Raw genomic sequence first — 12,942 nt, 5'->3', positions numbered from 1 at the left:
AAATTTAAAAGGACCTATAGGGACATATTTATGCTGTTTTCAGTGACCTTCTGAAAAGCTCTGGAAATATTAGCAAAAAAGACCAGCAGAAGTCTTCTAGGGCATTAGCGTGCTCAGTTAGCACCTCTGCTAAGCTAAGATGGAGGCTGGCCCTTAGGAAAGGTGAGCAGCAGGGGTGGAGCTGCTAGCACGGACGCTAATTGGCCTTCTTCCTCCCAGACTGCCGGCTTTAGGGATAGCAGTGCAGCTCAGAGCTATAAAGAAGTAATCCCCTTTAACAGCACAGATCCCATCTGTGACAGCCATATGGGTATGCCTGAGGTAGAGAGAGAGAGAGAGGGAGAGGGAGAGAGAGAGGGGGAGACAGGGAGGGAGAGAGAGAGAGAGAGAGAGAGAGAGAGAGAGAGAGAGAGAGAGAGAGAGAGAGAGAGAGGGGGGTGGGGGTGGAACCGAGTGCTGCCTCTAGGACTGTTGATTTAACCACAGCTGATGTCAGCAAGAACAGCCCTTGATGAGCTCACATGCACATTCAAGCACTTTTCAAAAAACGTGCAGGCATCCATAGTGCCCTTCTGTCTTTAGCAGCTGACCTGCCTGCCAACAAGCAACACGCAGCAGCTCGGAAGGTTCCAGACTGTTCACCATGTCTTCCTCCGATGAGCGGCAGTGAGTGTCCTGCGGACTGGCACTTTTGGGTGACCAATAATAGAGTGATACGGCGTCTTCCATTAATAGACGTCCACAGACGCGCGCGTGCAAGCACACACACACACACACACACACACAGTCACACACACACACTCCGCTGGCCGCACAGCCTCAAGGGACAGATGCAGATGTGTGTGGTTGATGTTGTTCGGGCGCAGTGGGCTAGGGAGCAGGCTGGAGGTCTGCAGTCTGAACCTAAATGTAACGGAGGGTGTGTTTGATTGTAGGAAGCAGAAAGGTGCTCACAGGAGAGACCTGCCAGCAGCCAGGCACAGTACAGCACAAAGCGCAAACACTCTTTTGTGTTTAGTTTTAGCAGAAATGCAGTCACATCATGGATGCTCACTGGCTATTTTTCCACTCTCACACACACTCACACACACACACACACACACACACACACACACACACACACACACACTCCTATCACATGCTCTCAGGGGACTGTCCATGCTTTCTCCACCCTCCAAAAGCCAGGCGTGCCAGACTCTCACAGGAGGAGAGCTGACCACACCTCTAACCCCATCTGACCACACCTCTAACCCCATCTGACCACACCTCTAACCCCATCATTAATGCCTCACCATACTCCCCACCAATGTGCTCAGACAACCCCCTAAACAGCATACAATTACTGTAAGAATAGAATGTGTGTGTGTGTGTGTGTGTGTGTGTGTGTGAGAGAGAGAGAGAGGATTGTGTATACAAATACACACATGTGGTGGAAAGAGAGAGTATATGTATGCGTATGTGCGTGTTCCTGTGTGTGCACACAAGCATATGAGTCTATGTGTGTGTGTGTGTGTGTGTGTGTGTGAGTGTGTTTGTATTGGGGCATGGAGGTTTGTGCATTTCTTTCTGTAAGATCAGTTAATTTAAAGGCACACCCAAAGTCCTGCCCCTCATAGGCACAAACACATCAATCATGAAAGGGCGCAAAACTACTGGTACCTGTCCTTATGCCAATGAGGTGAAACCACTTCCTGTGACAACTGGAGACTAGCTGTAGCCCCAGAATTCCTAGCAGTACCAGCATCTCTGATGCAAACCGTCAGAATACAACTGAATCCATTTTGTGTGAAGTCAACATCATCATCATCATCCTCAGAGCAGCACTGGGTTGATGTCCACTGGGTTTATTTCCACTGGCACGCCGGGCATGCGGGGTCTCACCTGTGGACGTAGTGCACCTGGTGCACAGAGTCGATGGCCAGCACCATCTCTGCTAGGTAGAACTTGGCCATGTCTTCAGGCAAGCGGTCCTCAAACTTGCTGAGCAAGGTGAGCAGATCTCCACCTACATAGTAGTCCATCACCAAGTACTTCAGTCAGAGAGAGAGAGAGAGAGAGAGAGAGAAAGAGAGGATGATGTAAGGGAGAGTGAGAGACGATGTGAGAGAAGGCAGATCCATGAGACAGTCAGACCCCCCGACACACACCCCTTCTGCGCCTTCCCACCCTCCCTCTGGGCTTTTTTCCGGCCAGTCCTATTCAGCACACACAGCACCACCTCTCTGCACCACCTCTCTGCACCACCTCTTCTCTGACCTTTTCCAGAGTCATTATTCTTCACGGCTCAGTCCAGGTTCAAACCAGAGGCAGAACACACACTGCCATCCGCTGCAGTTGCATCAGGCTGCATGCTGCTCTCCCTTCACACACACACACACACACACACACACACACACACACACAGAAACACACGCACACAGACACACACACACTCACACACGCACTCACACACACCCACACGCACACACACACACACACGCACACACACACACGCTCACACACACCCACACGCACACACACGCACACGCACACATGTGCACACACACACACACGCTCACACACACCCACACGCACACGCACACACACCCACACGCGCACACACGCACACGCACACATGTGCACACACACACACATGCACACACACGTGCACACACACACTGTTCCAGACTTACCATCTCTCCTGTCGTCTCTCACTCAGCAAGGGTGATTATATAAATTGCCCATCATTTGAAATCGGTTTGTGCTTGCGGTGATCGTAACAAAGCCCTTTATGACCAGGGGCTCTACATCACAACTGTGCACTTCTGGTTATAACACCAGCTGCTGATCAAATTATAAAGGGAAGGAACTTTCATTGACTTTGTAATGAATAAATTATGTCACATTTATTAATAACTAAATAATATTAGCAAATCTTTAACAATAATTACAATGATTTATTATCTGCTGAAATAGTCCCTCTTAATGGATATTCTATAACAGTATCCTTCTCCTCACTCTATATATAAACAAAGGCACAGGACCCCCTCAGTGGGGGTCCGAGGCAGCCACTCAAACACACAAACACACGACACCAGTTGTGAGTTAATTTCCCATGACACTTCCCATGATGGCAGATTCAGGAATGACAGTTTTCAAACCCAAAGCTTATCTGTCATCAACGTTCAGCAAGAATAGAAATCACCTTTTATGCTTTCGCTAAACTCTTTGGATAAACACAGACACCAGAAGGACCCCTGACAGTTTTACCGATGCCATAAACATCGATACTTTGAGTCAACAATATTAGAGCATTGACAGGTGTGGAACTTTCACGATTAACAAATAATCGGAATTCCTCACCAGGTGGTTCTCATCCTGAAAGGCGTAATGTAATGCGGTGATCCACTGGCTGTCCCCATTCACCAGCACGTCCCGCTCCTCCCGAAAGCATGCCGTCTGGGGGGCGGGGTTATAAAAGGTCAAAGGAAACGGCGGTGTGCAGAGTCAGGTGCTCACAGTGGCTTTGTGGGAAGTGTCAGGTGGGATGGCGTGCTCACCTCAGCCCTCTTCAGCATCTCCCATTTGTTGAGGATCTTCATGGCAAACACTTTGTCTGCGTTCTTCACCTTCACGACGGCCACCTGCAGACAGCGGTGGCGTCAGTGCTAGCAGCAACTCACCCCTAACACCCCCCTTGCTAATACACCGCAGACACACAGTCCCGCCCTTAACACAGAGTGCTGCGTGAGATGTTGGCTGGGACCCAGGGATAACAACTCTTGAGGAGAGTGCAGAGTTGAAACCTCAAAGCTCAGCTATAACAGGCTTTGATATGTTTATGACAAAGAACAGAACAGGAGTTTATGAAGCCAAACCTAAAACTCACTAAACCTAAGTGGAACTATAAAAGCGAAAATTTTTAACAACACCATCCATGAACAAGCCCTAAAACACCTTTGAATGTTACCATCAACGGTCGCGATACGTCAGAAAAACTATTGAAAAAACCTCCTCTAGTGCATGGGACATCGTTGTCTCTGTAGAAGGAGTTCTTGATATGACCTACAGCCGTGTGAACAAATCCACAGTGCCGGTTTCTCTAGAGGGACAGATTCTCTAGGAGGTCTCGGAGCAACAGTGTGGGGGGATCTCCTCGTAAATGAGGAAGGACCCTGCTCTTAGCTCTGCACTACCCTGGCATCTCCTCGTTGCTCTCCATCGCGCCAGTCCCTCTCGGAGTCTCCCAGGTCCAGAGCGACTGGTCGACAACTCGCTGCTTCGTCTCCTTTATCATGCGCTACTGGAAACGGCCTCCCAAAAAAGGAAATACAGGAAGGAGTTTGTACTGGGGTTCCAGCTGGAAAGCACAGAGGCAGAACGGCGGACAGAGAAGCAACACTTCACTCTGGGCATTTAGCATTATTCTTCAACCCCTTCAATTACCTGTTGAATGAGGGAATAAAATGGCAACTGAATGGGAATTCACTAATCAGACGTCCCGTTACACGGCTATAGGTGGCTGTCCGCCACGATGCTGCCCAGATGCAGGCGATAAAGGCTAAGCTGGCACAGGCTCTGGAGGATGGAGGGGCCTGTGGAACGCAGCCCTGATGAATAAGGTCAGACAAGACCAGCCATGGGGGTCTTAGCGCTGGGCAACAAATTTAATTACACTAGATTAGCTTTTTTAATCTTAGCATCTGATATTTCTATTTAAAACTTCTTGTATTCTTGCCAATGAGGAAACACTCAAGATTTTGAGAACACTGCATTTATATTTCAGTGTGATCTGAAATAAGATGATGTGACTACACAATCCTTCTCTGTATTTCTGAAAGACAAGCCCTTGGGATTACACAGATAATGCTACTAAAAAGGTGTGCCCATAAAGCAGTGTGTGTGCGATCACAGACCCCCAAAGGAATCCCCCATCCCACTAACTAAGTGAAACAACATGAAACATTTACAGACATGCATTTTTGTGAAAAATAAGATTTATAATCATTTAGCAGATGTACACCATCCTGTTTTGTGCATAGTTTGTGATAATTTAACACGGTTTCCATCCTGCGCAATACGGAATCGTTTATATAGAACACTCCTGCTCCAGAACCGGAAGCTTTCAGAGATGCAGAGGGCCTGTTATGGGATTCAGGGAAAGCCGCCCCGCGGGCCGCGTGCGTACCTCTCCAAACGCTCCGCGACCAATCACCTTCAGGATCTCAAAGTCCTCCTTGTGCAGGCGCATCTGCTTCACCTTGGAGGTGAAGGGTTTGGCTGTGGAGAGACACACAAGGCAATGTCAGCAGACACTTCACCCAAAAAGGCACCATTGCTAATATGGGACTAACATCAGTAGGTTCCAGACAGCATGAAAATTAAAATCTTGAAATTAAATATAGCTGGAACCATAAATCCCTAGGGAGTGAACATCTGAACATACATGACACCACAGGTCCTCATGTTCCCACTGGATTTTGAGCCAATCAGCTTTGTGAACCACACACATCACCCACCCAACAGTGAACTGAACAGCCTACAGCTCTGCCCACAAGATTACTGGAGTGCAACAGGAGGGTGGAGTGAGGAGTCTCACATCGCCATGTCCCGAGGCTTGCCCGAGGCCATGCAGGTGCAGGGAGGGTGAGGGCAGAGGGCGTGGTCACCTGCCCCGCCCCTCCGTGTTAGCCAGGCCCTCCGCGGAGCAGTGCAGCATGGGAACAGAGCACGGCACAGAGCAGTATCAGCTCAGTGGGGTGATAAGTAAAGTTTTGTCCAAAAGAACCTTGAGCAAACCCTCTCGTTCCTAGTACCAGAGACGCATCCTGCATAAAGGACTCACATTACTGAACAGTGATACTCATGAGGATTTTCGGTGCACCCACAAGAAGAGCTTTGTTTCCCCCTCCCGAGTTCACCACGTGGACGTAAGTACCACCCAAGTTTGGGAGTAGACCAAAATCCCTCACACACCAGCCTAAGAGAAGCGTACAAAGTGAGGCACCACTGTTTCCATGGCAGCTATGAATTTTGCTCAGGGGGAGAAATCCCTCAGGTGGCAGCTTTGTGCATACACTCAGAGCAGAACGGGGAGCAGAACCGCAGAGTCAGGCCACCAAACTCACCGGGCTCGGGACATTATGAGGGAAAGAAAAACAAAACCATTTTTACCACTGATTCTATACTCCACTGATTCCACTGATTATATACTCCACTGAATCCAATGATTCTATACTCCACTGATTCCACTGATTATATACTCCACTGATTCCACTGATTATATACTCCAATGATTCCACTGATTATATACTCCACTGAATCCAATGATTCTATACTCCACTGATTCTATACTCCACTGATTCTATACTCCACTGATTCCACTGATTATATACTCCAATGATTCCAATGATTCTATACTCCACTGATTATATACTCCACTCATTATATACTCCACTGATTCCACTGATTACATATTCCACTGTTTCTATATTCCACTGATTATATACTCCACTGATTCCACTGATTATATACTCTACTGATTCCACTGATAGTATATTTTAATCTTTCATGCAAAGTTAATTAACAGATGAATTTAAGGTATAATCACAGCACATTTGTGATTAAAGGAAACGTTGCCATGCAGAAGTAAAGTATTTGAAGTATGTAATGAAGATGTAATGAAGCGAAATGCAGAATACCTAAACCAACGAGGCAAGTGTTAGAAGCTGAAGTGCTCGCACTAATGACCAGACAACCATGCCTCTCTTTGAGATTACAGTCCGTTACATTTAACACTGTGATTATACCACACCATTGACCCACGCTGTAATCTCAGACCACACACCCTCAGATTAGCATCTTTATATGGCACAGACTACATCACTGTATTCCCCAGTGCTAGTGTGCTAACTGCCCCAGTACTGGTGGGCTAACTGCCCCATTGCTGGTGGGTTAACTGGCCCATTGTTGGTGCACTAACTACCCAGGTGCTAGTGTGATAACTGCCCCGGTGACTGTGTGATAACTTCTTCAGTGTTGGTGTCCTAACTGCCCTGGTGCTAGTGTGCAGCAAAAATGGAGCACTACAATACCCATGAGACACTGAGGTGCATATATACACACATCCAGGCCAGTCAGTGTAAATATGTTTAATCTGTGTACCCAGGGCAAACTCAAGCATATCAGCAATCACTCTGAACACGAGATCACCGGACACTTCACCCTGACCCTGAATGCACTGGGCCAGATGACCGAACTGAACAGAACCCAGCAACAAAACATTGGGCCAGAGATGACAGAACCAAACCCAGCAACAGAACACTGGGCCAGAGATGACTGAACCAAACCCAGCAAAAGAACAATGGGCCAGAGACAACTGAACCGAACCAAACCCAGCAACAGAACACTGGGCCAGATACGATCGAGCCGAACCAAACCCAGCAACAGAACACTGGGCCAGAGATGACTAAACCAAACCGAACCCAGCAACAGAACACTGGGCCAGAGACGACTGAACCAAACCAAACAAAGCAGGAGAACATTGCACCAGAGGCGACAGAACCAAACCGAACCCAGCAACAGAACAATGGACCTGAGACGACCAAACCAAAGAAAACCCAGCAACAGAACATTGGGACAGAGACGATAGAACAGAACTGAACCCAGCGACAGAACACTGGGTCAGAGACGACTGAACCGAACTGAACCCAGGAAGAGAACACTGGCTATAGACCAGACACCCTTCTTCTAACATTAGATCATCTGCGTTATCACTTCAATGACTCCATAAGGGTGGAAAATATAGCAACAATCACCATGACAAACATGTAAAGCGACTTGTTGTTGTAAAGACACGTTACTGTGCGACATGTCTGCCTGTTGCTGCAGTCAGGAACGTTTTGGGATCGGTTCAGATATCCAGAGCAAAGACTCATATCACAGGCAAACCGTCTAAGATAACGAAAGCAAACAGCGAATGAAAGCTACTGAGTACATTCACTACTCAGACTGGAAAAACATGTCTAGGTCTCTCGCAGCCAAACTGGTTCAGAGAGTGTGTGATTGTGTGTGTGAGAGGGTGCCAAAGTGTGTTTGAGAGAAGCAACACGAGCGAGTGTAAATCTGCGCTCCCTGTTGCTGGACACACAGGGTGCATAGAGTTTGGGATTTAGACAAGCCTATGAGGTAGCATGTGAATGAGAGAGAGAGAGTGTGTGTGTGTGTGGGTGGGTGGGGGGTGGGGTGCACGTGTACACATGTTTGTATAGTGTGACAGGGGATTCCAGGGCAGAACCTCCTGTGTGTGTGTGTGTGTGTGTGTGTGTGTGTGTGCTATCCCAGAGCTCTGGAGAGAGGACATCTGGAAACCATAAAACAAATTATTTATAGCCACAGTGAAATAATGAATTAAAAATGTCGTCTCTAGGAGAAGCGTCTCTCACACCTGGGGACAGACATCCCCAGCACCATCCTCTGGGCAGGAGCCCAGATAGGGGCCCAGACACACCCGGGGCCACCACCACCCTTACGTCACACTGTACATGCACCAATAATACACCAAAACCTGTGCAACAGACAGCCGCATGAACACAGTCAAACCGGGGAACGCCTCTGCCCGTGTGCCAGGGCAAGCATCTCAAAACGTTGTGAGTCTTCAGGTGTGGAGGACAGTTCATCTCTGCCTTTATAAAACCTTTATAAACCACATCTAATGCTTTAGTCTAAACAAACTTACTGACACGAATATTCCAAGGCATCAAGTTAAATAAATAAAACCGCACCATAATGAACTTATCTGAATTTTAAGACAAAAGGAATCAGGACGTGTTTATGGAACGGTGCAGCATTGAGGCTCCTCACATGAGGGCAACAGTCATGCACTGAAGCCCTCTGACATTCAGGTGTTTGCTCCAACATGTAGGACTCCAGAGCTGGGAGACGCGATCTGCACCTCCACCCTGCATGACCCAGCATGACCCAGCAACAAGGTGAGCTAACAGACCTGCACAGAGCTCCACGGACCTCCCCAGACCTCCCCATACCTCCCTGGACCTCCACAGACCTCCTCAGACCTCCACGCCACATGCCACTGGGAGTCACTGGGAGTGTGCCACTGGGCATGAGACAGAGACACAAGAAGGGAAACTGGGACAGGGCTTTAAAACATTCATGAGCTCCAAGCATAAGTTATCATGCCCGAGATTCACAGTCATACCAAATACACATGCAGTGGGGCATTAAATTGGGCTCAATGCCACACTGAACACCCACTATGGGCCACGATAAACAGACCTTCTCCCTCCCGAGAGAAAGGGGGGTGGAGAGGCGTCTGGGCGCCTGCAACGACACAAACAGGATATTCTAAAAGAACATCAAGAGAGAGGCAGCAGGGGCAGAAAAACAAGGCGATACAGATCTAGAGTGTCGGACGCTGCGTGAACGTCCGGGGAAAAGCACACAGCTAGTACGCTAAGGAGCGCAAAGGGTGCCAAACACTTTGGAAGAGGGTTTCAACAGCAGTCAGGAGGCAAATCAGCACTGACCCTGTAACAGAGGTTATAAAACACTGTCCAGCACTGAGCCTGTAACACAGAGGCTATAAAACACTGTCCAGCACTGAGCCTGTAACACAGAGGCTATAAAACACTGTCCAGGACTGAGCCTGTAAGAGGTTATAAAACACTGCCCAGCACTGAGCCTGTAACACAGAGGCTATAGAACACTGTCCAGCACTGAGCCTGTAACACAGAGGCTATAGAACACTGTCCAGCACTGAGCCTGTAACACAGAGGCTATAGAACACTGTCCAGCACTGAGCCTGTAACACAGAGGCTATAAAACACTGTCCAGCACTGAGCCTGTAACACGGAGGCTATAAAACACTGCCCAGCACTGAGCCTGTAACACAGAGGCTATAAAGCACTGTCCAGCACTGAGCTTGTAACACAGAGGCTATACAGCACTCTCCAGCACTGAGCTTGTAACACAGAGGCAATAAAACAGTGCCCAGCACTGAGCCTGTAACACAGAGGCTATAAAGCACTGTCCAGGACTGAGCCTGTAACACAGAGGCTATAAAACACTAGAATGTGTCTCAAATTCTTTTAATTAATGGACAGGAATTGGGTGAAACTCTGGATAAAGATTTAAAAATCGCAAACATATTAAAAACCTCTGTGACAAAAATGCAAATCAATTGCAGGCTGTGGGAACACAGGCTGTGACAAGATCTCTCTTATTTATAGCTTTGCCCTGGCTACCTGGCTACCTTGCTCTGGTAACTAGAACATGTGTTTTGTAGTTTGGATTGTTTTGCGGTTGTGATGGAAACGATCGTGAACTATCACCTGCAGGACTGGAGTGCTCACAGACGAACGTGAAAGCAAAACCGCAGAAGGCGTGCCAGTGCCGAAGCTCGGGAAAGTGCCTTCAGCTTTGCGTAACCTTTGCAAAGTTATGTTGCTGAAAGAATGCAGACCTTTAGGAACCTGGGCCGTCTCTGAAGAGTGGAGTAGAGTAGTCAGAGGGATTCTTACAGGAATATTACATCTGTAGTCCTGCTTTAGGAACACATTTAAGTTCTGGGATTGTAACATCAAGCACATCTCAATGAGGTGGAATCCCGGTCTAAGTAGGATGTCTCTGGGGCCAAGAGGACATAACTGATGGTCTTACTCCCCAGAGAGGGATACATGCAGGCCAGCGGCAGCAGAACCTCGGAATGCCTTCCACAGACACCAACAGTGAGAAGCCCCCCTGTCAGCTGTCACTGGGATCGTTCCACGGCTCCCTTCCAACACTGCGTGATCAACTCACCTCCCTTCGGCTAAATGCGCCTCACTAGATGTAACTTTAGCCTCGGTTGTTGTCTGGGAGCGGAGGAGTGAGTGAGCTAACATGGAGGACAAGAAGACCCCGAGGCTTGAAAAAGTCCCTTCCCATCTCCTCCTGATTGAGAACATGGACACAAGGACCTGTTCACAAGTGGCTTACTGGGCCAGAACAACCATGTTACAGGACAACTACCGCACGTGCTCACCAAACGCCACAGGTTTGAAATGGCCAGTTACCTGTGAGGTACATTCTAATCTTTGAGCAGGGGATAAGCACAGAAATGAACCACAGTGTTAATACACCACAGACATGAACCACAGTGTTAATGAACCACAGACATGAACCACAGTGTTAATGAACCACAAAAATGAACCACAGTGTTAATAAACCACAGGCATGAACCACAGTGTTAATAAACCACAGAAATGAACCACAGTGTTAATAAACCACAGACATGAACCACAGTGTTAATACACCTGTCACGAATGGCCACCCTCCTGACATCCCTGTTTCCATAGTTTCCCTGTTGTGTCTGTTTTTCTTTTGCTTCCTGCTTGTTCCATTTCTTGGTTTTGTTTTCTCCACCCTGTTCCATGATTCCAGTCCTTGTTTTGCTTCTCCCTGTTCATATGTTCACCTGTGTCTGATTAGTGCTTGATTGTCTCGGTTATTTAGGCCCTGTTTGGTTTCCCAGGTTGTTGGTTATTGGGGTAAGTGATGTTCCTGCCTCAGGTTTACTGTATGCTTGTTGTACTGTCCTTGCCATTGCTTTCCTGTTTACTCTGGTTGTGTAGTATTTTACTCAGTGTTGCCCCTTTGCCTGTTTTGCCCTTTGTGTTCATATTTCCCTCATTTAAAAAACCACCCCCTGCATTTGCATTCTACCTCTTGCCTCATTCCTAATGGAATCATAACAAAATGACTGTAAAATGAGAATGCAGCAGGAGGGCCACGTTGAGTCGCATTGTGTTCCATCTGTGTCAGTCCAGCCATCTAGGCACAATGGCTTGCTCCCAGATGAAGACATGGATTTCATCGTCATTACGCTCTATGCTTAGAGATGGGAAGCCTTTGGCTCTACCTTCACTTATGGCAACTCCTAGCGAGTACAATGGGAAGGGTAAGTCTGTTGGAACATTTGCTATGCAATGCTGTATATACCTGCAACACCTGACCTGCCCTAATCCCCTGGAGTTTGGAGGTAGTGTTTTTGAAAACGTTTCCCTGGGGTAAAGCGCTTGAATGGGCAGAAATACTACAGCTCAGGGCTCAGGAGGCAATGACAGTGGAGGGTTTTCTCCAGTTGCTCACCACACGATTTGCTCCACCAAAAAAGCCTGCTTTAGCTACCAGCCTCCCAGACACCCTGTTAGCTCTTGTCTCTGGTGTGAAGGAAACCACCCAGCCAGTTCCTGCCTCCAGTGTGAGGGACCACGCCTGTCTTGACCCAGTCCCCGGCACGAGAGACACCACCAGTTCTGTTCCTGTTCCCGGCGTAATGGATGCCGCAAATTCTGTTTCCTGTGTCAAATCCATTCACGAAACCTGCTCCCCTAGACCCACCACTGACCGTGCATCCGGACCTCCCTGCTGCTCTGCTGACCACGGCAGCTGCACCTCCGGACGTGCCACTGCAGGACACCACGTCACCGAACCCACCTGTTCCTGGAGTGGAAGAAGCCATTCCACAAGTCCCTGTGCCTGGTGCCAGGCCTGTCCCTGTGGTTGCTCCTCGAGGCTCCCCTGTGCCCCGAATAGCTGCTACAGGTGTGCCTCCTAAGGCGCTTGGGACTCCTTCGGCTACACCTCACAGCAAGCCAGTGACTCTTGGGTCCTCTCCGTCGGCCTTCCGGACCCATATGACTCCTATCTACACCTAATGTACCTCTTCTGCCTCTTGAGGCTGCTGCGCCAGCCCCCTTTCTGGCTCTTTTTCCTCAGTTCCTGTTTTGGCTGCTCTTGTTCCTGTCAATATATCGATGCCTATTGTTACCCTGCTTTGTGGCATTAATGTTCCCTTGCCCGTCCCAGTACCCATATCCATGCCGATTGTGTATTTTGTTCCTGTCTGTTGTGCTGTATATACAGCTGTTCCTGTTCTCGCAACTGTGCCCGCTACAGCACGTC

The 12,942-nt window shown here is 48.4% G+C and overlaps 1 protein-coding gene across 7 annotated transcripts in view; it reads right to left on the bottom strand.

The window, feature by feature from the left end:
* The window catches only part of cdc42bpab (CDC42 binding protein kinase alpha (DMPK-like) b), a 50,890-nt gene that overhangs the window by 30,014 nt on the left and 7,934 nt on the right, over positions 1-12,942 (bottom strand). For all 7 annotated transcript variants that reach the window (XM_035524178.1, XM_035524183.1, XM_035524180.1 and 4 more), the window contains exons 2-5: positions 5,168-5,259; positions 3,540-3,623; positions 3,343-3,438; positions 1,882-2,030 (exon numbers count right to left, since the gene is read on the bottom strand). In XM_035524178.1, coding sequence (XP_035380071.1) covers positions 1,882-2,030; positions 3,343-3,438; positions 3,540-3,623; positions 5,168-5,259 — 421 coding nt within the window. The remainder of the gene's footprint in view (positions 1-1,881; positions 2,031-3,342; positions 3,439-3,539; positions 3,624-5,167; positions 5,260-12,942) is intronic.

This window comes from Electrophorus electricus, chromosome 3 (genome assembly GCF_013358815.1).
Source record: "Electrophorus electricus isolate fEleEle1 chromosome 3, fEleEle1.pri, whole genome shotgun sequence".
Lineage (NCBI taxonomy): Eukaryota > Metazoa > Chordata > Actinopteri > Gymnotiformes > Gymnotidae > Electrophorus > Electrophorus electricus.
The sequence above is the reverse complement of the archived record's forward strand: the minus strand, read 5'-3'. Positions and strand labels throughout refer to the sequence as shown.